A 25,194-nucleotide genomic window follows, 5' to 3' on the forward strand; every position below is an offset into this window, starting at 1 on the left:
CGGGTTTACCTGGGCATGAGGGGTACCTAACACCTTCCCCGAATGTAACCATAACCCTTACTCAGATTTCTTGAAAGACCAAGCCTTAATAAATAGAGTAAAATTACGAGTTCTAGAACTTTGGTTACTACTTCTCCTATGAAATTCGGATATCTATCCCTGTTTCATCAGAAAAGCAGACATGGGTCCTAGGCTCTAACCTAGGTGGTGACTCTGAAACTCTCTTTCCTGTGAAATCTAGACCTCGATCCCGAGTTTACAAGAAACGCAAACAAACAAACACTCCCACTCCCAAAAAACCCGACGTGGTGATCATGCGCTTGCAAAAAGCGAACGGTGGGAAAAAAATGGCTCCCACAGATGCCATTCCTTACATAACCATTAAATAAAAGGTCAAACATTACAAATATATAGCCATATTCTAAATGATACATTATAAGCATGAATAAAAAATAGCGTAAGAACAAAGCCATTTCTCTCACATATGAATATAAAAGAATATTTCGAATTAATAGAGCAAGAAAGAATTCAAATTAGAACATTAAAAAAAAATGATGGTCTCTTAAATGAAATAAAATTGAGCTAATAATGTCATATTACAATCATATATTATAATCTGCCCACATTCTCTCTACAATACTATCTCGAAAATTTGACTTTTCAACTCTATCATCCCTTCTGGATCGTACAAGCCAACCTTGCATTTGAGTGTTCATATCCTCCATCATATCATCCTCCATTTCCTCATCGTTTAAGTCAACTTCATTCTCATCATCGCTAATAGGATCATCACGGCCTATGATCATAATAAAGTTGTGCAGGACACAATAAACTATAACTATCTTGACTTGTATATTGTACGAGAAACTTATTGTAGTCCTAAGTATAGCGAAGCGACTCTTCAGTACTCCAAATGCTCGTTCAGTCACATTTCTTAAGGAGGAGTGCTGATAATTAAAGAGCTCTTCTTTATTTATTATGGGATTTCTAGTTCTAAGTTCCTTCAAGTGATAACGAATATCCCGATAAGGTGCAAGGAATCCAGGCATATTTGCATAGTTGGCATCCACAAGATAGTACTTCCCTACACCTACAGAGGCTAAAAGTAATTTATTTTTATGAATGGCACTAAAAGTCATTTCTTAGCACAAATAAAAATTAACTATGAGGTAATGATGATAGAAGCTTTATACCTGTGAGGACGATAAGTTTGTCCTCTCTAGTCAATGCGGAATTTAATACTCGTGAATCTGCTGCCGAACCTTCCCAACCAGCTAAAACTTATTCAAACTTTTGATCAAAAGAACAGGCTGCCATAACATTTTGAGCGATGAATCTTTTTCTGCAATGACATGCAGCTTGTTCACTGATTCTAACTTTTGCAGGAATGTATGTTCCATCTATGGCGCCAATACAATTATACAACTTTTAATAAAAAATTAAATAATAATAATAGTAAAAGATATAGTTAGAACGTGTTTTCATATTTGGGACATATAGATACTTGGAAGAAATCCTTAAATCTGTTATTGTTATTGATTTATGGAGCTGTTGGAAGTCTTGGAAGCTATACAAAGTCTAGATAGAGTGTAACAATTGCATTTAAAACTCGACGGAAGTGACTACCAACTGATTCACCTGAACGAACAAAATGGTGTCCAATTTTTTGATTTTTAAGGTTGTGAACAATGGTGTAAAGGAACATCACTAATTGTTCTTTTGAGAGTTATCCATGAAGTATCGCGAATATTTCCTTTCTCTCGTAAGATTTCACATAAACGGAAAAAAGGTTATATGTCCCTTGCGAATCTGATTCTAACAATCAGAATTTCTTTGATGGATAATAGCTCTATAGTATTCGTAATCTCTAATCCTTGAATTGTTACGCATTATGCCAGTTTGATATTGACGCCATAGTAGGAGTAATACAATTCCTATTGTGCAAATGGATGTAATATATTTTCTTCTAGTAATATGTCCATGTCCACCAACTACCTTCAAGAAGAAATGGGACTGCAGAACTAAAAACATAACCTATAAGAGCAATTAAAGTCCAGCAACAACGAAGTCTTTTCTTAAGAGCAATTCAAAAGAGTTCCAACCAAAATCATGCGTTTATCAACAAAAAAAAAATACTAATCGAATGAGGAATTGATTTCTTAAGACAGACTCAATATCACAACATAGAAATATTTCTACCTAATGAGCAGCATCTTCTTCCTCACAAAATTTTGTATTTTCTTTTGAACCCATAAGGAATTCATCTCTGATGGGATAGTAGGTCGAACGTTGACAACTGCTCGGAGATGGTCATGTGCATGGTCATTGATGCCAATTGTAGATAGTGGACCCTCAAGCTTCACCCATTCAGGGGAATAATGTCCAACTTAGTATACAATCTTAAAATTGGTTGTACATGTAGTATATATATATGATATTTAGGATGATTTCACATTAACAAAAGAAGCACTTTCTAATAATTGAAAATAGCATTGGCAAGAGTTGTCCGTGATTGTTAATGACACTAGCAGCTCAACAATTAAATGGAGAATGGTGGAGTCATCAAGAACACAGAAACCATGAACAGAGTTCGAGAAAAACTCAAAAGAGAGACCCAAGTGCGGGTGAATGTATAAGCATTTGGACGAGACCCAACAAAATGGGAAGAACAAGCCTACCTTAATTTATGTTGGCAATTGGTGTCGCGCTACAATGGGATCTTTGTAATATTATGTTGGGTTTTTTTTAACAGACTGTTATTTAGATTTGATTTCTCCAAAGAGGCAAGAGGATCAAGCCCACCTAAATCTAATTGCACATGTGATCATTTGAGCTTCCATTACAATTATAGGATAGTTCTCTGGACATTTTTTATGTAAAATCTTGTTCTGAAAATGGATTTTTAATGATCAATCAAATCCAAAATCCAAGAACAGAACTTGACAGCAATGTTCTTACTTACACAACTGCAGCCATTCATACAACAAGAAATTAGTAAAAGGGACAGCATTCAAGGAAATGAGGTGAGAAAACCCCAATAGAATCACTAATAGATGAAGCATGTTCATTTCCATGTCTGTTGAACTCAATTTATTGGAGCATTCATTAGTTTTGTCTTTCATTCAAGCTAGTGCTCCTTTTGTGCATTCTTATTCTAGACTCTGTTTGGTGGCATGTTGTGTTGAGCACAGATATCATTACACCAAAGTTAAGGTGAAAAAAACGCACCCACCATGTTTCAAGTAGCTGGAGATCTACCCAATAACTAGTTTCAATTTTATAATCTGAATCACACAGAAATTGCATCACCCTAGCAACCAAAACACTCTCGTGTCTTGATTGAAGATAACTAATGACTTGATTAATAAGGGTACTTAGAAAAAATCTATGTTAGTTTCATCGAATTTTCTACCATAAGGGAGATATTTGAGTAGTTGGGTGGGGGTGATATCATGCCCTGTAGAAATATGCCTTCTAGGATAGATTGCTGGAGAAATGTAGAGTCAAATGGGAATGAAAAAGAAGAAGCCACCATGGAAGTGAAGTATGATATGGCAATGATTTGTTGCAATAGACTTGCCACCCAATTTTAAGTCAATTGGGAATGAAAAAGAACAACCCACCTGGAAAATGGAGTATAACATGGGAACGATTTTTCAGCAATAGACTTGCTACCAAATTTTAATTCATTGTCATAGTGGGATATGGGGACTATGAAATTTTAAACATTGGAATGATGAATGTGTTGAATGAGTTTGCAAAGATGAGAATGGAATAACTTTTTTTTTTCAGTATTGAGTGCACTGTTAAAAAATCTGTATATACTTATAATTTTAGAACTTCAGATGGGGAATAAGGAAGAATTGGCAATAGTAGGGAGAAGGAGATGACATCAAATGAAGCTCTTGATGTGAAAATGTCAAAACTTCTTATTCGCATAGCAAATTTATCAGTCCTTAATGGTTATTGTTTGAAATGAAAGTGAAGCAGAGGCATTTGTAAGAAGTGAAAATGTCGACACACACACAGAGATTAGTAAAATTAGATATTTTTGCACCAGACATCAGATTGGTTTAGCCTTAGAATTACAGAGCAGAAAAGGGCACCCCTTGTTTCTAGTTAAGCATTTGCATTTTCTAGCTTAAGATTAGATCAACAACATTAATTTTTTTTTGAGTGGTAAGATCATCAGCATTAATTAATCTTTAATTATTACCATCTTCTTTTATTTTGTTGTTTGTGATAAGGAACACATGAACAATAGGTTGCAATGAACTGATTGTAATTGCTGTCCGTTACAGCTAGAGAATATAAGAAGATTACAGACAAATAAATCCCCGGAGCTTTTAATCCCTTACGCTTGAAATAAACCCAGACCACAGTTGTGAATATGTTTTTTGGAAAAACAAACTACACCGGATGCTATATGCAGAACCCAAACTTGACCTAATCTCCATCAAAAGGGGACAATCTCCCAAATTGAAATTTCCCCAACCTTGAAACTATTGTTACTCAGATCAAATAAATAACCCAATATTCAAAGAAAAATCAAAATATCAAAAAGGGAAAACTACGAAATCGATTTGAGAACAAATCGAAATTTCTCCCACGAACATGAATAGCTGGAGCTAGAACTTACCAAAAGGAAAATTAGGATTTGTGGCTTGATTTCCTTCGTCTTTACCCTTCTCTTCCTCCCTCTATTTGTCCCCTCGTTTCTCACGTTTTTGGTAGGAAGTTTTGTGCGAGAAGTTTCTTATTTGTGGAAGATGGACGAAAGAAATGGAAAAAATTGATAAGGCTAACTGAAGAAGAGTGCAATAATTGCTAGACAAATCTGACGGACGAAACAAGGGGAAAAAATTGATAAGGCTAATTGAAGAAGAGTGCAATAATTGCTAGACAAATCCCACGTCAGGGGGAAACCCTCGTTAAACTGTTTTTTGTATTTCTCAAAAGATGATCATTACAGTTCCTTTCATCACCTTTTCATTCTTCTCCTAAAACAGCCAACTCCTAAAATTGGACACCCAAAGATTTCGTGACATATCTTCCTAAAACAACGAACTCTACAACGAACTCCTCAGATACCACTTACTAAAGATATTCAGAAGACAAATTCTAACTTATAAAATAGCAATCCTATTAGCAACTGAATCCTAAACGAAAGAGGAAATAAAATCAAAATAAAATCGTTTCCCATTTGGACTCGTAAGGAAACGTAACAAAAATACCTTTTATACCACGGGATGGAAGACGACGTGAGAATCAAAGCTTCTTTCTGGCTAAGCTTGAAGATAACGTGGGTACATATCTTTTACTTTGGATGAAGACGCGACATTAGTAATCCAATATCACATAATATAATATATATGTAAAATAAAATCCTCGACGATGTGGGTGCGCCATGCACCCTCCTCCACAAAAATGTACACATCTACTCGATTTCAACAAACAGAAAATATATGTGAAAATCTCTCTCGTCTTACTTATTCGTTGCAAAATCTTACTTATCCATTGATGAATACTTCACACCCTAATATTTTAAGCCGTTTCCATTGTTGATTTCCCTTCCAATTGCCAATATTTTTTGGCAAAAGATTAGGAAATAAAGCTGAAATAGGAACTCACCTATTATTTTTGCCAAAAAAATTTTCAACGAAATCTGTATCTAACCTATTTTACACTGGGAGTCCCAAAAAGCTAAAATCTGCAAAATCTACAATTTTCAAGATTTTTACCCGGTGTGAATCATTTTTCATTTAATTTTTCTTTTAACGCTCCGGGCATCTCAGGGGCTTCTCACTAGTTTGTTTATGTATGGAAAGGAAAGGTGCATCGTCCAATGAGGGATAGATTTTCGTGGATTGTTGACACCTTTATTGCTTAGATGGAAAGTCCTATCCATCCAAGATTTGCTTTCCTTGTACTACCAAACAACAGAAAGGGCTAAAAACGTGGAAAACCCTTTCCTTTCCACCCCTTTCCAGCAAACCAAATAGGCCCACAAGGTATTCGATCCTCGATCGGGGTTAAGATGTATTTCAAAATTTTCCCATGACTCCAAGTGGGTCCCACTCTTATATTTAATTTGTAATTGACATTATAAAATTCTATTTAGTTTCTTTGGGGTGTTTCAGGTTGGGAAAATTGAAGCATCCTATCAGGCATCTCTATTCTTGACCACCCATTCCAAACTGAGATATAGTTATATAATCCGTCCCCTGCAATTTTTGCTCACTTTGGTCGTCCTTTCTTGGCCCAATTTTGAAAGAATCCCATCAATGTACATTTGGACACACATGGTACAGATTTGAGCTATATATAGGCTAATCCTAAATGTTTCCGTATTGAAACGATAGTAAATTCAAATCCAAATATAATTTCTACCATAGGAAGATAATATCAAGCTTAGTATGCCATTAATACATGACTTAATAGAAGTACACACATGTTCACAGATACATACATGGTCATAAGCATAGCAAACACAATAAACCAGCTTGTTTCAAACTAACTAAAGCAAACACTCCAAACCAGATTATTTATTTCAATCATACAAAGGTTTCTTAAGGAAAGAAAACCCAACTATTTGTTAATATCACTTGGTATCTGGCTTAGGATGGTCGTTAACCTTAGGATCCTTAGGATGGCCGTTAACCCAATCTTGCACACTAGTGGTATGATGACTGTCGAGACCCGTGTCTATGCCATTTCCCTTCGCAGTGTCCGTGGAAGTATCATAAGCGCCGCTGTTCCTTCCACCACTGAGATTCTCTAGCAAGCGGCGTTGAATGCCGTTTGAAGACCTCTCGTGCTGTAGATGCATGAAATTTCCTTTCACTGTCGGCTTGAACTTTCGAGGGCTAAAATCTTCACCTGACGATCCCATAGCAACCATTGATATTGTAACGAAAATTACGAATAAGATCACAGCAAGAATCTTCATGGCTGCTCCTATAAATGTCAAGATACAGGTCAAAACATAAAAAAATTGAAATAGATTGAATGTTTTAAAACTAATTAAATATAGAATATTAACTACGCATGGTTTAAAACAAATAACTGTAGGACATTAACTATGGGTACCTCTCAGTAGTAAGGGTTGATAATCTTACTCACGTTGATAATTATGAAAATGAACTTGTTTTTGTAGATGAATAGAGTGTAGATTGAAGTGGACACAAAAGAATGTGGATTTAAGTGGGCGAACACAATCTACCAATAGGATCTATTTCAAATCCTAATTGATGGGTTATAAAGGATTTAGTCGTAATTTCAGCCCATGATAGGTGGAGAGATCCACTCAATTAGTGGCAAAACTGTTATGTTATGATGGGTCTATTAATTTATTCCTTTCCAAATTCCATCCGCTTAATGGTGTCATTAATATCTCTAAAATTATTTTGAGTATAATCTATATGCAAAAGATATTAAAATTAAATAGATTTTTTTTGGGTTTAGCAATATTAAGGTAATAACAAACAAACCATTCTAATCTTTGCCACCTTTTCATATAATTGTTACATATCACTACTCTTGTATAAACTTATCTATGTCACACAAAAATTCTAATGTGCAATACTTTTTGTAACATTTCAATACACTATTACTCAATCTCATCACAGGTAATGTTTGATCAGAACCTTTGTTTTATACTCGGTAGACATATCCTTCTTTTTATAACAAGCTATGTTGCATGTTTCTATCATGAACTTAATTGATCTATGTCAGATACTTCAAGAAACTTTAACAGCACTTTACCATCACTTAAGATGCTATATAGGAAGAATAGAATGAGTAGAACCGTAAGGCTAGTTGAATGTTCTTGCTTTCAGGGATCTCATCTTCTTTCTTCGCCGAACTCCGGTGAAATATCAGTTGATCTCAATTTTAAGAGCTTTCTAACAAAATGACAGTAATTGTATCAATTCAAAAGGATTATTGCAATAGAAACAATTCTTTTTGGAAAACTCCTTTTGTGTGAAATTAAAAAGATCCGATCAAAATGTAATTGTTGAGTGCCTAAAAACGGTGTTTTCGTTTATGGCACAGGATATAAGCTATCAAGGCCACCGGTAAGAGCTGCAAAGTATACATGTCTTGGGAGCATATTCCTAAGGCCATATGTGGGGACTTGGTGGGGGAGTTATCCTAAAGATTCTCTTTGGCTCCAGTCGAAGCCCTATTGCAGAGGAGGCAGATAGTATACGATCAGCATAGGAGACTCAAGTAGAGTAGAGAACTCGAATGAGAGTGCCATATGAGGATCAGCAAGTGATGATTGAGGCCCAGACATGGTTATGGCTCAAGGTCTCAAATAGCTTTTCTATCGGTGAGTTTAGATGAGATGCAGAGCATATTTAGGACGACATTCTCTGAAACGGACGAATCCTTACCATCCACTAGTATTAGTGAGAGCTCTCGAGTAACTTTTTTGTAAGCTTGGGGTTATATTATAAGGATTGGATGTTATATATGTAATTAGATTAATATTCTTTCTTATCTATTTCTTTCTTATCTCGACACACTTGAAATAACTTAAGCTTTGTAATCTGAGTACTAGGAGAAGTCCTAACCGGGTGCTCACCAGGAAACAAGAATAAGAAGGGGATGTTTTTTTGAAATGGAAATTTTTTTGTTTGTTTTTGAAATGGATAAGAAGGGGATGTTATATATGTAATTAGATTAATCATGAGTACTAATTGTGTTTTTATATTTGTTTCAAACTATCTTTCTCTTATATGCATTAAATCTACGTTAGCATAGTTCATTATAATTTAATTCATAGTTTACGGTATAATCAGTTAAAAAATATTCAAAATAGAATAGAACTAATTGCTACACTTTATATACAAAAACTTATCATGCCATGTACCGAGCTCCTTGTCAGACACGTGACAGAGCGACACACATGCAAATAGAATATACATACATGCAAGGCAACATATCGAGCAATTTTTTCCATGCCCTTCTAATCAATAAAATCCATCAGATCTCAACTACCAATACAAAGAGAAGTTTAAGCGACTAACACTTCATCCCAACGCATAGATCCACAGGGTTAAAGTCATTGCATAGTTCAGTAAGTCATCTGCAGACACACTTACTAAAATCAAAAGAAGATAATACTACAAGAAGAATGGTTAATAGTGGCATTCTCTTACCGACATTAAAAAAAAACGTCCCTAATATTCTACATGCAACGACGTTCAACCAGTAAAACGTCGGAAAATTTATATTCCCGTGCAAGTAACTAGTACCGCCCAAAAAATAAGACATGTATATACCGACGTTCTGTGAGCGTCCCTAAATCCTCACAATTACCGACGTTTCTTAATATAAACGTCGTTAATTAATTTCTTTTTAATTTCGGACTTCACCGACGTTCATAAACTGTCGTTGAATATCTTAATTAGCGGCTTTCTTTTAGGAACGTCAGTGATATTTTATTTCATTAGTTGAACTACTCGCGGCTTAGGGCAGAACCTCACGATATTTTTCGCACAAACCCTAAGCTTTCCGCACGACTCTTTCCGCAAGCCCTACTTCCGCTCCAAACCCTCTCAAATCTCTTCTCCAATCTCTCTTCTCTAATCCTTACCCACATGTTTCTATACATTCTCATATTCTAACTGAAATCCCTAATTTCTCTAATCTCCTCTTCACTAATCTCTCCTCTTTCATCTGATTTTTGTTGTTGTTGCATTCAACGGAGATAACGAGGGCTGATTGACGGGTTACAGGCATTCAAGGGAGATAACAAGGTATGTTTCAGGGATTTGAAATGATGATTGTGACTTTTTCTGAGGCATTTTTTGTTTAAATTTAGGGTTTCAATTTTGTGTTTCAAGAGATTCCGCGATTAGGGTTTTTTTTTCCGGCATGATTAGGGATTCAGTTTTGTCTCTAACATCTTCTCCCACATGACTTTATAATTAGGGTTTTGGTTTCTATTTTTTTTAACGTATTTGATTTCTCATATTCATTCTATTTTCAAGGTTTTTGATTTCTTTTTCACTTCTTTTTTAAGGTTTAAGAAAGTTCTTATTTAATTAATGTTTTTTCTATTTGTTATGTAGGGTTTTGATTTGCCACTTCTTTAGAAAGAGGAAAGAATAAGAGAGGAAAAGCAAAGGATAGGTATTTATTTACTCTCTTGTTTTTATGTTTATTTTTCCTTTTTTCTGTAATTCTTTTTTCCTTGGCTGTTGTTGTCTAATTTTAGAGGTTGATCAAAAGAAAATACTCAAGCTAATGAATATTCCAGGTCTAATAAGCGAAATTGTTGCAAGCCATCTATAGGTTAGTTGCTAGACATCTACAAGTTTGCTTAAAGGATTTGCATATAGTATCATCGTGTTGCACATGCTTCTTAACCTGATGATTGCAACTGACATTTTAAGCATATTGATGTCCTTAGAGGTCTGATAGAAAAATGGTTGAATTTGTGCTTAGGCTGTGATTGATTGGCTGTGTTTGGTTGCATGAATATATGGTGGGCTTTCTGATACTAGTATTATTAGTTGCTGATGCTTTATTGGTTTTAAGTTTGTTTCTTGTAAGGCCTTGTTGCTTTGGATTTTGAGAATTGGTTAATAAGTCCAAAACTGATTTTTGGACTCAAATGGAATCCAATAATCAGTTTTGGACTCACAATCTGTTCTGAAAATCCAAAACAAACAGGGCTTCAAATTCTCTATTATGTTCCTGCCATCAGCTTATTTATATGATGTAACTGCATTATGTATCTTAGTATGTTACAACCACTGATAGTCATTTTCCTTGGAAATAGCTATTGAAGCACTAGTTTTCTAGTCATTGACATCCTGCTCACAACAAAAACTGAACAGTTTTTTTTTCATCTGTATTACCTTTGTAAAATTCTTACTCTCAACCAAATTTGCAGAAAAAGCATCCGTTTCTCGAGGGGGCTTCAGAAGGAGTGACAAGGTAAGCCCCAAATCCTCTATAATTGATGTTCTTTACTTTTGGAAACCGTGGAATTCTTCACAAATAGTCAACCTAATAACTTCCTGTTGAGTTGAAATGTCAGGCATCATCGACAGGGTCGGTGGCAAGCAAGGTTCGAGGACTTAACCTTGCCCAATTAGGTATGAACAAATCCCATTCCCAAGTTATTTGGTTTTATAGTTGATGTCAATAGCTATACCTCTCTATACCTTGCCCCATTAGGTATGAACAAATCCCTTTCGGTGTATATTTGTAAGTTTTGTGTTCATCAACACTGCTCCAAAGGTAGAAATTTGTTTGAAAGGTTGAAATTTGGAATTTTTTTTTTTTTTTGTATGCGAAGAAGCAATTGACTGAAGAAAAATGGAATTTAAGAGTGATAATCAGAGGGAAAATGGCTTTAGGTTCCGAAATGGCTTGGCCATCCTATTTTATATCATTATTTGTGTATGGATCTTACTTGATTCTAGCTTCTTTTAAGAAATTGGGTAAGTCTGTTGACCCTTAATTTTAATTCATTTTATGGTTATGGGTGCTTAATCATCATCATTATCTTAATTGAATCTTTTTTTAAAAAAAATTTGGCTCATCAGTGAGGGGATGAAGTTCGAAAGGCGAGAACGCAACTTGCAAGTGAGTATCTTTCCTTTACATTTTTGCTACAAACGCTTCTGGCTAGGTGGTCCACTGCATTCCTTTCTCTTGCATGGGCTAATACTTCCATCACTTGATTTGGGTGCCCTTGTAGTTTTTTTTTTACACTTCATTTTATTTGTTGTGTAGGTGGGGTCAGGACTTGGAATCAATTCTCAAAATCCAAAATGAATAGGAGCCCTGGGGTGGGGTTAGTTTTTTGTCTCATTCTATATTGCTTTTATCTCCCCTTTCTTTAATATTGCCTATGCGATAAAAAATTGTTCCGCCTGAATCTGTCTCATTTGCTCCTCATTTGTGTATTTATTTGATTTTTTTTCTTCACAACATTGATAGACCAAATATGTTGGGGCTTTCTTATAGAAGAACTCTGAGATGCTAGAATAACCACATCTCTACACATTCTATAAAGTAGAGAGAGGCCCATGGCTGAACCATTTTCTATAGAGAGGAAGGCCTCCAAAGAAAGCCTAATTGATATGGGACTTAACTTTCCTTGATCAAATTCACAAAAATAAATAAATCATGGAGTTAGATCAGAAGCATCTTATATGTGGAGCAATTCTAGGCATGAGCGTGAAGTTAGGCAATTAGAAACCTTTTGTCTTGATGACTTTATGCATAAAACAGATGATCTAAGTAGAGCATTTGATTGACATTTGCTAGGATTGGATCATTGATTAACACCATCACTCTTCCATTAAGACTTACAGGTGGTGAGGTGTGCTTGTGTATTTGTGAAAAATGCTCACCATGGTTAGCATATATGAAATTGGGAAATGATCATCTCATTTTAATTTGCTTTGAGTTAACATTCTCTTCTTTTGCCCTTTTCAGGACTTCCAACTTCAGTCAAGTGTTACATGGTACAGCGGGGGGGATGTCAGGGACTCTTCAGCAAGTCCAAGCTCGAAACCAACAACTTCCTACCCAGGTATGCATTGATGACTATAGATACTTGCTTATTTGTTTATTCAGGTTAGAATCTCACTTCCCAGAGGAGCCCATTTAGATTTTGATATTATTTCTAGTAGATTTTGAGAGCTGCTCCTCATTTTTATGACAACTTAGCCCAAAGATGAATTCCAAACACTATCTAGAGTATGTTACTTCATGAACCCAATATCTGCATTAAAGTAGAATAGCACTTCATCTATATAATACAAGGAATTCTCCAAACTCTACATTTAGTGGGGCTTGGCATCTGATGGCTTCTATTGATTTGGATGACAACTCAACGACACAGTGGTTGTACTCTTTCCAGCTAAATTGTGGGGGGTTCATGACCATAAAGCACATGGCAGGTTGCTGCTTCACATTTCATCACAAGCAGATCTTTTTCTTACTGTAATTCTAGTGACATTTTCATCTCCATGAGCTTCCCTTGATCTAAATCCCTCTTGTAGTTTCATAGTTTTTAATACAATTTCGGGTGCTGGCCAGTTGGAGACAAATCCTTTTTTTTATCGGTAAGCTGAGGTTAGGCAGACCCCTACCAGAATATTGATAAACGAAAGATGATACAATAAAAGGAACAAGACCCCTCCCCAATCCTTAAGGCAATGCCTAAGAAAGGGGCAGCACAACCAAGGACATGATCCTTTTGATAACTAAAACTCAAAACAAGAGAGAATACATATGAACATTAGACTTGATCCCCATACTCATTGAAAATTAAAATCCTAACGATCTAGGATGTCTTTCTTCTTCTGCCTAAACTTTCTTGCTCTCTGACTCTTCCTCAACTTCTGAACATGTGGGGATTTTGATTTCCTTTGTGTGGACCCCGATCCGAGAGAGGCGGGGGACAAGCCCCCAGAAAGTCTCTAGATCATCCACGTGAAGGAGAGCTCCACCGAGGAACTTTCGAAAGAGTGCCCCTCACAGCATGAGTGGCGATGTAAAGTGAGATACCTCTCGATTCGGGGACTAGCCCGGATTCGAGACGCACCTTCAACAAAGAAAGAGTCGTCATCCAAGGAAGTGGGCCCTGGATCCCATACTATGCTCTGTCGCAATAGATAACCAGAGATACAAAAGGTCTGTGCCTGATGACGAATGGGGAAGGGGTAACGGTGCCCCCAATTCGCCCAAGTGCAAGCACCTGGTCTCTTATGCCATTTATTATTAACCTTGAAGAGTTTAGGGCGAAAATCATGTGAAATGGGAACGAATATCCCCGAGATAACGTCTAACTAATCATACATGTCTCGGAGAGGAATAATAAGCACACACAAAAAAGAAATGACAGACATGCCACCTAAGAATAGCCAGGTTATGAGTGTTATGCCTAATTGGTGTCTAAGTTCTGATGGGCAAACACATGCATGCTAAAGTTAGAGGTATAGGGTCTGTACATGAAAGTAAGAAAACACGGCAAAACACAATACAACACGACTCCACACACGACTCGACACGACAAACCCTAGACTCTAATGCGATACTTGACTCGGACTAGGATGGCCGTCCATCCTGGCTGCTCTACGTATCCCGACCTCGGGAAGAATCAGAGTCAACATAGTTCGACGGCCTATTCTAAACTACAATGCTTAACCCTCTAGTTCCGCTATCCTAGACTCGATCAAGTAGACCTGACTAGTTTTTAAAGCTTCTTGTACGATTGCTTCAGTTCAAGTGAATTGTAATTTTTAGGACTCCCTATATGCCCTAACTAATGGAAGTGAGCCCTACACCCTATGTGTGACTACGCTGTGTGTCCTAAGAAAAATCATGGGCTATCTAAGCGCATTCTAGTCTAGCCATCGGCTCGTCTAAGTGTTTAACCGACCACGACTCGAGGCCTCCTAACTCTAGGGACACTCACACGACCAGACACACGAAGCAACAACCTATGTAGGACAGACTCCTAACTCTAAGATACCCCAAACGTCTAGGACAGACTCCTAACTCTATGGGAAGATCTTTTTGAAAATGGTTTGCAAGGATATTTTTGAAGAATTTTTGTATTTTGGGAAGGTTTGAAAGGTTTTGAAGCTTATGGAAGTTTTTGAAGTTATGACTGAACTCAGGATGCCAGCTGCAAGCCTGAGCTGCCTACGTACCCCTCAGCTAGCGATCAAGCCATCCGTAGTTCGAAATCCTTTCTAAACTATGAAACCTAGGAACATGCAAAGACTGACTCTGAAAGATGGAAGGATGGAATCCTAAACTCTATGAAGAGATAGGACAGATTCCTATAGTCTATACAGACTCCTAAACTCTATAGGGGGTAGGACAGACTCCTAAACTCTATGGTGGTAGGACAGACTCCTAAACCCTATGATGGAGTAGGACAGACTCCTAAACTCTACGATGGTGGGACAGACTCATAAACCCTATGAACGACCCTAGAAGGTAGAAATTCCTTAACCTGTGAAAACTCTAAGGTAGAAAGGGAAGGGTTTGGCTCAAGAAGCATTCCATCATAGCCTGAACCCGGGGGAAACTCAGAAAATCGATGAAGGCCCCAAAAACCGAATGAAATATCAAAGAAAATAAATTCCAAAACTATGCAGAGAGCAATCCTGAAAGAAGGAGATCATTAAAAACCCTGCGAGGCTCTCGAATGCCAAGGTAACATCTAATGGAGTGACGTAAGGGTAAATAGTGAAGGGCTTGCTGTTGACTTGTACCACATGAAACGAAGTCAACTCGACTAAGATGGATAAAATTTAGATCAACTTGCTTCACAAGAAACAGAACCAATCCGACAAAGTAATAAATCAAGTATCCCGATTGACCTGTTCAAGGAACGAAGTCAAGCGGGTCAAAAAAATGAAATATCGGTCGCATTGATCGGCTTGCTCCGCAAAGAACGAAGTCGATCGAGCGCCAAATGCATCAAAATTTCAAACAAGGATGAAGTTTTACCCCCATTTCACTCAGGATACAATGTGAAAGCTCAACAGAGGATTACATGGGGGTTAATCTTGAAAATTATTCGAGACTTATCTCTTTCGAGGATTGAAAATGTTGATGAAACTTGGGCTTATAGACCAAACTCTATTCTAAACCGACATTGAACGCTAACTTCGAATATTTACTTGATTACTACCAGGAACTAACCTCCCCATTTCTGCTCTCCTTTTGAATAGCAGCATAAGAATTTGAATCAAATGGATGCCCAAGAGAGTCAGAACAACAAAATGATCCTAGAACAGTGGACCTGTACATGCTGCCGAATGGGGTTCAAAACGAAGATCTTAAGGAGGGTCAAATCTACAGAACAAGATTGTTTCCTCTCCTTTAGAACAATTTATAAGAGCTAGATCCCAAAACGAGTTCAAGTAACTATCAGGACATGAGAATACACATACATTTTGAAGATGAAATGTAAAGAGGAAAGAAAAACTGATGACTACCACCACCCTACAGTTTTTGTTTTCTTCTTTATTTTTTTTTTTGCAGAAATTCATTTCATTTACCATCAACAGAATTCCTTCTTGGGCCCATGGGACGCAAAAGGACAAATCACAACGAGGACAACAACTTGAGTTTTGCACAAACAAAAAAACCACAGGTAGTGCTGATATGACATTTATGACACTTCTTCACGAATGCAAAGCAGTCAGCTTCCATGGTTGGCCAATAGTATCCAAGTCTCAGGATCTTTCTCGACAGCATCTTTCCTTTCATGTGAGGCCCACAGACTCCTTCATACGTTTGCTCTATGAGATTAGCTGCTCGATCTTCATCTACACAAAAGAGCTGGATTCCATCAAATGACCTCATGAAGAGCTCATTGCCACAGATAACGAAGTTAACCGCCAACTTCTGGAGAGACCTCCGCTCTTTTCCCGACGCTTCAGGGGGGTGCCCTTGGCCTGAAATGAGATTCTTTATGTCAGTGTACCAGGGCTTTCCATCTGGATATCTGGCTGCTATCTCTATGGCGTTTACATGTGCTGGAGTCTATTGTAACCGCACTGCTAAAGGCTGAACTTCCATTGATGCGGAAATGTCTAACATTGAGGCTAGTGTAGCCAAAGCGTCTGCGAAATGATTTCTCATCCTCGATAGATGAGTAAACGTAACATTCTTGAATCTCCTGACCAAAGAATCCAGATACGTGTTATACGGTATCAATCTATCTTCTTTTGTTTTCCATTGACCATTGATCTGACAAATGATCAAGATTGAATCCCCGAAAACATCTATCTCTTGAATATGCAAAGCCAAGGCTGCTTCGAGACCAGCAATGCACGCTTCATATTCGGCCTCATTGTTGGTACACTTGAACTGCAATTTGATGGATACGGGGATGTACTCTTTCTTCAGAGATATCAACACTGCCCCAACCCCTTGACCTCGGTTGTTCACAGCACCATCGAAATACATCATCCATCTGGTGTTTTGGAACTCATCTTCTACAGCCATGATCTCTTCGTCGGGAAAATCTGCCGTCAGAACTGCATTCTCATCTTTAGGCGCATCAACTAACTACTCAGCTATCACACGCCCTTTCACTGATTTCTGGGTCACATAGGTGATGTCGAATTCAGACAATAGCAGCAACCATCTGGATGTTCTTCCGGTGAGAGCGGGCTTCTCGAACAAGTACTTCAACGGATCCATCCGTGAGAGTAAGAGAACCTTGCTTGATAATAGGTAGTGCCTGAGCCTCTGAGTTGCCCAAACCAATGCCAGACAAGTCTTTTCTAAGATAGAATACTTCATCTCGTACTCTAGCATCTTCTTGCTGATGTAGTAGATTGGATTTTCTTTCTTTGACTCAGAGTTTTGCTGGGCTAACATGCAACCCATAGCTGTGTCAGTGACAGATAGGTATAGCAACAGCGGCTGGTCCAGAATAATTGGTGAAAAGACAGGAGGCAAAGCTAGACACTTGATTTTCTCAAATGCTTCCTGCCACTCATCATTCCACTTCTTCGGAGAATTCTTCTTCAGCAGCTTGAAGATGAGTTCACATGTCGTCAACTGATTTATGAACCTCCTTAGGTATTGAACCTTTCCGAGGAAGCTCCGGATCTGCTTTTCAGTCCTCGGCGGCTCCATCTCTTGGATTGCTTTGATCTTTTGAGAATCTACCTCGATTCCTCTTTTGCTAATCATGAACCCCAACAACTTCCCTGAAGTAACTCCGAATACACACTTGGTCGGATTAAAGCGAAGCTTATACTTCAGGATCCTTTCAAAAAACTTCCTCAGGACTACGACATGCTCTGGTCGAGTCTTAGATTTAACAATCATGTCATCGACGTAAACTTCGACCTCTTTGTGAATCATGTCATGCAATAAGGTGGTAGCCGCCCTCTGATAGGTTGCCCCTGCATTCTTCAGCCTAAACGGCATCAGTCTGTAGCCAATTCGTTCCCCATGGAGTGGTGAACGCAGTTTTTATCATGTCCTCAGGGGCCATCTTGATCTGATTATATCCAGAAAACCCATCCATAAAGGATAACAAAGCATGACCAGCTGTATTATCCACCTGGAGATCAATGTTCGACAAAGGAAAGTCATCCTTGGGACTCGCCTTGTTCAAATCTCTGAAATCCACGCACATTCTGACTTTCCCGTCCTTCTTGGGCACCGGTACTATGTTAGCCAGCCATTCTGGATATTCAACCACTTCAATGAAACCCACATCTAATAGCCTTTTGATTTCATCATGGACTTTCAACTCGCACTCTGGTTTTAATTTCTGAAGTTTTTACTTTTTGGGCTTGGCACCCGGGATTAGGGAAAGACGATGCTGGACGATGTCTTCGCTTAATCTCGACATGTCATCGTAGGACCAAGCAAAAACTTCTTTGTATTCCATAAGCAAAGTGATTAATTCTTCACGCTCCTCCGGGGATAACATTTTGCCAATCTGTATTTCCCGGATTAAGGTTTCATCACCTATGTTGACAGTTTCAATTTCTTCTTCAAGTGGTTTAGCTCGGCGCTGCTCCTCCTGAGTAATCATGTGATTGATCTCAGGGGGAGTTTCGTCGGCATCCTCATAAGAGGGGGAGTTTTGATCATTGTTATTAGTTTTATCAATTTGAGAACCAGAAATAGAGACAAGAAGATATTGAAATGAGTCCTTTATTTCATTCATAGAATTAAGAATTACATCATTAATCAACTGGCCCACAACAGGCTCTACATTATGCTTAAAAGAAATGTTTGTATCGTCAACCGAAATACTGACACCTGACTCAACTGGACTATTTATAGACTTTGTGATAAATTCTATAACGGACTCATCTTCATAGACAGCATCTAGAACGGAGGACTCGCCATCTACACCTGAAATGTATAAGCTTCCTAAGGTACCTGCATCCAAAGAATTGTTAGAAATAACAGACTTTATATCTGACTCGGAAATAGACCCATACTTAGAAACATTAGACTCTTTTGGAGGAACATGACCATACTGAAGAATTATTTGAGGAATGACCTGAGAGGTCCAGTTATCAAGGGGTACCTCAGCTGGGGTACTTCGGCCCTTAGGGTTCAGAATGCGCGCATCTTCTCCGATCATGGCAATGACCGGTGCCTCAACCTCAAGGAGGGAGTCTAGAAGCTGCAGCTCTAAGTTCTCAGTGCAGTCGGATTCCTGCTTTTCAACTGCTGCAATCTGCCCATAGAAATACTCATCTAGCAATTCATCAGTGAAGAGAATTTCAAAACTTGGTAGCTCTTTCCCAGACTCATCAAACCACGGCTCGGGAAAACCATAGAATGGGCAATCAACTCCTTCCTTCTTGTACCTGCCATTCATCATCAGACTGAACGGTCCCATACGTAGCTCTTGGCCCCGACGACATAGCTCTGCCCACTTCAGCATGTACTGCTTCCTTTCCCTGATCTCTTTTCTAGTGGGTTCATATCCTAGCCCAAACAGATTATTCGCGACCTTCAGCTCCGGCCACTCAGTTAAACCTTCAGATTTCTCCCTAGACCAGTTCCAGGAATATACCCATATTGGCGCATTATTCGTGCTACCTGCGCATTGGCGCTGGACAGAAACAAAATTTCTTCGTTCATAGCTTCCGCCATAGTAATGGTCGAAACATCAAGTGAAAACCCAGTCAGACTGACATCTCTGGTGCTTGAACTGATCTGCTCTTGGGATATCTGTCCAACTTCTGGTTCCGGATCCCCTCTAACTGTGATAATTCTGTTATTCTTGATGAACTTGAGTTTCTGATGGACAGTGGACGGAACAACTCCGACCCTATGAAGCCAAGGTCGGCCGAGAAGGAGAAAGAAGGGGGTCTTGATATCTAGGACTTGGAATTCTACGTCAAACATTTCACCTCCAATCTCAATTTCGATGACTAAAGTCCCGATGACGTCTCTTCTGGTTCCATCGTAAGCTAGTATCCCCTGCTCTGACGGGATAAAGTCATTTGGCCCAAACCCCAAGGCGGTAGCGGTGCTCAAGGGACAAGATCAGGGAATATGGTAAAGGAGTGAAATGTCTGGGCTCGTTCCTCTCCGGACAACCTCCTTCGGAACCTTCTTTCTTAATTGGACGAGCAGTATTTACATTGTTAACTTTCTTCGGTGGCGCCATAGGCCTTTTCCCCTCTCTGACATCTGAGGAGGAGGTCCTAATTCTCAGGCCTCCCTTAGCCAGTATCTTCGATTCTCTTCCTGGTCTTGATCAGGTGATCAAAATCATTGAAGTACTGGATTGACATATGAGGAAAGTAAAAAGGGGAAAGATTCTTCACAGCAATTTTGATCAGATCTTCATCGGGCAACTTGTTGGTCATTTGCGTTGCCTTTCTCCTCCATCGCCGAATGAAGGAAGTAAAGGTCTCATTAGGTCCTTGTTTCAGCAATTTTAGATCCCTTTTTGTCACGTCAATCCCTTCTTCCGTGGAGAATTGTTGGACAAATTTGTTAGCTACACCTTCAAGGGTCCTGATTTCTCTGGCTTCAGATGCAGAAACCACTTCTTAGCTGTACCAGTTAAAGTTCTGGGGAACACTAGAGCAATCTGCTCTGGGGATAAACTGTGCTACTGCAAAAGAGGAAGGACTGACTTAAGATGGCTACGAGGGTACCCCATTCCGTCGTATTTGTCAAAGTCTGGCATTTTGAACTTGGGCGGAAGTACGACCCCTGGAGCTATCATGAATTCAGACATATCCAACTTTTTGGGACCTTGGCACTTCATGTTTTCCATGTCTCGGGTCAGCTTCTCAATTTGGTCCGCTAGTCCTTTTGCTTTATCAGGAGGATTTCCCAGGTTAGGAAGACAGTTCTCTTCTGCATACTGGTCCTCATCAAAATCTTCGAATTCAGGCAATACAGCCAGCCTGGGAGAAATAAGAGGGATGGAAGGTATAACCGGAGGCTGCTGATGGGCAGGCGCTTTAGAGGCAGAATGTCGGTCATTTTTCAAGAGGGCTATATCATCCTTCATGGTATTCAGCTGAAGAAGAATAGCCTTTATCATCTCATTCATATCAGGACTATTGTTTCCGGTCTCTTCCATTGATTCAGGAGTAGGCTGAATTGGTGAAAGTATTTTTGGAAGACCAAGTAGAAGCGGTGCAGGAGAAGTAAAAGACTCTGGGGGAGAAGAATGTCTACTCAGCCTGGAATCTGAAGACTGACGGGACTAGGCCAGTTTTGAATTGACTTTCTTGGGAGCGATGGTGTTCAGTTAAGACTCCTGAATGGAAGTTAATACATCAGATTGCACATTTGATAATTGAGATAGAATACTTCACACAAATTCAAGACGAGAGAAATAGAAAAGAACACATTTTCATTGATCACAAATCAAATTGCAGTTACAATTGATAAAACATGTCACTTTTAGTTATAAGTAAATGAAAGCAACTGAGCATAATGAAACTTGAAGAAATTAAAATGACAATTGTATGAAAATGGTCTTCAATGCTCCATGATCCGAGCTCTCTTCCCCGCAGGCTCTTCTGGTAACTCCTTCCGTTGGACTTTAGATGATAGAGCAAATCTCTTATCTGTAACCTTGTTTCTCCAAGCAGCTACAATAGACTTTATGTGACCGGGAGTAAGCTTTTCGCAATGAGGGGTTACAAATCCGGGAGAACATGGATTTTCCGTGATCTGGTAAAGCAAACGAGTGAGTACATAAAAGGTTGACTTTTCCAAACCCATAAGGTACACAAATGGATTCGGGTAGGTGCTAGTGATAACCTGTAAGCATGGATGACTCACCCAGTGAAATTGATCCTTCTCCACGTGCTGCAACCAATTATGCCACTCATCAATGGATTGGGGTTGATTGACCATTGGTTGCCATGAAAGGTGATCCTTGAGGGTGTACTGAAGGGAGCTCCGTGGCCGAAGGATTGTGAGTTTTTCACAAAGCCACAAATGAAGCAATTTGACACACCCATGGAAATTATCCTTAACCTCTCGCCGAGCAATAAGATCTAGCCCAGAGAAGATTTCTGCTAGCATGATTGGGATAGGATTCCTTCCTTCACTAATTTGATCGACTACACTCAGTAAGGTCACAGGGGCAATACTGGAGTCTTCACGGATAACGTGACGTGCAAGGACACCAAAGATTAGGGCACTGCGCCGACAACTTTGAAAACAGGAATCCGTAGGGTCAACGTTTTTAGAAAAATGCTTAATGAGGTCATCGAATTGCACGGGCATAGCATCAACAGTTTTGTTCTCGAAAAGCTTACAGAAAAGGGAACGAGGAGACTCTACACTCGAAGGTTGAATCCAAAGTCCCTCAGGTGGGAGTTCTAATAGGGCGCACCAGTCCTCGAATATTGGACAGATTTCAAAGGGGCCAAATCAAAAAACATGGAGGATGGGATCTCAAAGCCTTGCAGCTGCTTGAAGAAATTGCCAATTCACACCGGATGCGCTCAAATGATTGAACGTACTGATAAACATGTCGGCCATACTCCACTCTGCATGCTCATGCGGGAGAGCTCTAATTGACTCAATTATCCAATCCTTCATCACCTTGTTCGACATGATTAAACTTAAAACACAGGTAGGGTAAGATCATGAGAGAGTGAAGATAACCTTGAATCACTAAATAACAGGGATAAACTTAACCAATCATATGGGAAGGATACCACTGGTGACACTGAATTTCGTTCATCAATGATCAAGGATGATCGGTAGATCACGGCCACAAAATGACAGAAGTAGGTCATAGACTGGATCTCAAATCTGACGACGAACATTGACAACTGTATGATCAAGAAGATCGACAACGATAGGTCATGGTCACAGAGACAACGGACAAGCCATCAACCAGATTTAAGACAGAGTAGGTAAATAGGCAAACTCTAGCCTAGCGAGTAATATATATACACAACATGAATCTATGACACATCAACAGAATGGGTACACAGTCGAAGGGTAATATACATATACGACATGGATCTATGTACACAACATGAATGAACTCACGATCAAAGGGCAATGAACAGACTGTGGCCATGAGAGTGACGAGTATAGACCACTAATCAGGTGACGCTGAAAGAATGTACATATGATTGATTAAACCCGGAATCCCTCATTAGAAAAGGGGGTTCTAATCTAACCAACTGACAAAACAGAATATACACAAGAGATTTGTACAATCTGAAGACAAAACGACAGATTATAGTCACAATAATGGTAAAAGAAATACTATCGATTGCATCGAAGGAATGTAAATAGGACGAATCAGACCTGGAATACCTACTGCAAAGGGGTCCTGATCTGAACGACCGACTAGGCAAATAGGGTATGTACAAGAAGATGGCAAAGCTGTACATCGACTCAGCAAGTAAGACATGTAGAAAGGAACAACACAATTGTACACTCAGAAGACAGAACATAGACCATGATCAGGATAATGACCAAGGAAAATTACTAACCAGGCTGAAGACTGGAGAATTAAACTATGTAGCTGATAGTTAGACCAGAAAACTCCACTGACAGACAGACCTTGGTCTAACGGGCTAGCACAAAGAGCGATCAAGATCACAGAGTTCAAACGAAATGGACAATAAGGAATCAAGGACTGGACCATGGCCATGAATGGGGGTGAACAAAAACCATCGGCCAGACCCAAAACTGAAAGAGTGAGCAAACTCTAACTAATGATAATAGATCAGAAAACTTCACAGATATGGACCCAAGACACTAGAATAATAATATGATAAGAGATCACAGGATAGATCATGATCTAGGTGACAACCAAGCAAGAGTAAGGGTCATCGATCATGTCCGAAAGAATGGCATGATTGAAACAGATACAGAAACCTAATCTAGGAGACAGGTCCTAATCTAAGAATAGATATAATACATGCACGTACATATATACATACATACCCTAACTAGGGGCACCAGCCCTAACCTGATCTAGCGGAGCCAAGAAAGTCTCAACTCAGGATTGTCTGTGAGTGTGATTTACCCTTCTACACTACATGGGTAGGCTGACTTCTATCGTAGGCTCACATATGCTGGTCGCACACATTCGTCCTATATGAGTACATATATATAGTGTCCTAGCAAGGATTCCCTAATTTGGGTTCTAAAGGTAGCAACTAATATATATATACATAATATAATGAAATGAAAGTAGGGCCCATGCATATCTGTAGGCTACTATGCATATGACCATACCCTTGATGTATAACGCCAGCACACCCAGCATTATACAGAGTATGTTCACCGCTCATCGGCTGCTGTAGAATACCAGCACACCCAGTGTCTACGGCTGCAGCTCCGGCGCATAGCTTGGAAATAGATACAACAGTTCCCTCAAGGTCATGATTTCCCATATGGGCGTGAAGTTGGGCAATTAGAAACCTTTTGTCTTGATGACTTTATGCATAAAACAGATGATCCAAGTAGAGCATTTGATTGACATTTGCTGGGATTGGATCATTGATTAACACCATCACTCTTCCACTAAGACTTACAGGTGGTGAGGTGTGCTTGTGTATTTGTGAAAAATGCTCACCATGATTAGCATATATGAAATTGGGAAATGATCATCTCATTTTAATTTGCTTTGAGTTAACATTCTCTTCTTTTGCCCTTTTCAGGACTGCCAACTTGGGGAAGCTCCACAATACTTTTTGATGTTACAATGCGTCTTCAACCATTTGAGATGCATACTTGCCTAGCCATTGAGTGCATTTTTTCAATTTCAGTCAAGTGTTACATGGTACAGCGGGGGGGATGTCAGGGACTCTTCAGCAAGTCCAAGCTCGAAACCAACAACTTCCTACCCAGGTATGCATTGATGACTATAGATACTTGCTTATTTGTTTATTCAGGTTAGAATCTCACTTACCAAAGGAACCCATTTAGATTTTGATATTATTTCTAATAGATTTTGAGAGCTGCTCCTCATTTTTATGACAACTTAGCCCAAAGATGAATTCTAAACACTATATAGAGTATGTTACTTCATGAACCCAATATCTGCATTAAAGTAGAATAGCACTTCATCTATATAATACAAGCAATTCTCTAAACTCTACATTTAGTGGGACTTGGCATCTGATGGCTTCTATTGATCTGGATGACAACTCAACGACACAGTGGTTGTACTTTTTCCAGCTTAATTGGGGGGTTCATGACCAT

The 25,194-nt window shown here is 38.9% G+C and overlaps 1 protein-coding gene and 2 long non-coding RNA genes across 11 annotated transcripts in view; 1 reads left to right on the forward strand and 2 right to left on the reverse strand.

The window, feature by feature from the left end:
- Window positions 1-555: 555 nt before the first annotated feature.
- LOC143855541 (uncharacterized) lies at window positions 556-5,221 on the reverse strand. Of its 2 annotated transcripts, none has more exons than XR_013237908.1 (3): window positions 4,640-5,221; window positions 1,194-1,342; window positions 556-1,090 (listed from the first exon to the last, which is right to left on the reverse strand). It is a non-coding gene; the product is annotated as an uncharacterized LOC143855541 (long non-coding RNA). The 2 variants fall into 2 exon arrangements; XR_013237907.1 differs by having other exon boundaries at window positions 556-1,099.
- A 1,297-nt stretch (window positions 5,222-6,518) lies between these two features.
- LOC143855437 (uncharacterized) lies at window positions 6,519-7,123 on the reverse strand. Its single transcript, XR_013237876.1, has 2 exons — window positions 7,090-7,123; window positions 6,519-6,957 (listed from the first exon to the last, which is right to left on the reverse strand). It is a non-coding gene; the product is annotated as an uncharacterized LOC143855437 (long non-coding RNA).
- Window positions 7,124-9,447: 2,324 nt separating this feature from the next.
- LOC143855496 (uncharacterized) overlaps window positions 9,448-25,194 on the forward strand; it is a 33,310-nt gene continuing 17,563 nt past the window's right edge. For 6 of the 8 annotated variants that reach the window (XR_013237892.1, XR_013237890.1, XR_013237891.1 and 3 more), the window contains exons 1-8: window positions 9,448-9,767; window positions 10,083-10,143; window positions 10,910-10,953; window positions 11,057-11,114; window positions 11,568-11,607; window positions 11,758-11,813; window positions 12,466-12,562; window positions 24,651-24,840. Coding sequence is in view for 5 of the 8 variants with exons in the window: in XM_077365623.1 (XP_077221738.1) it covers window positions 11,796-11,813; window positions 12,466-12,562; window positions 24,651-24,840 (305 nt within the window). In the remaining 3 variants the exon portion in view is untranslated. Of the gene's footprint in view, window positions 9,768-10,082; window positions 10,144-10,228; window positions 10,306-10,909; window positions 10,954-11,056; window positions 11,115-11,567; window positions 11,608-11,757; window positions 11,814-12,465; window positions 12,563-24,650; window positions 24,841-25,194 lie in introns of all 8 variants that reach the window. The other 2 variants (XM_077365621.1, XM_077365622.1) reach the window with 2 other exon arrangements.

This window comes from Tasmannia lanceolata, unplaced genomic scaffold (assembly GCF_043159265.1).
Source record: "Tasmannia lanceolata isolate RefF3 unplaced genomic scaffold, GAP_Taslan_0.1 ptg000021l, whole genome shotgun sequence".
Taxonomy (NCBI): domain Eukaryota; kingdom Viridiplantae; phylum Streptophyta; class Magnoliopsida; order Canellales; family Winteraceae; genus Tasmannia; species Tasmannia lanceolata.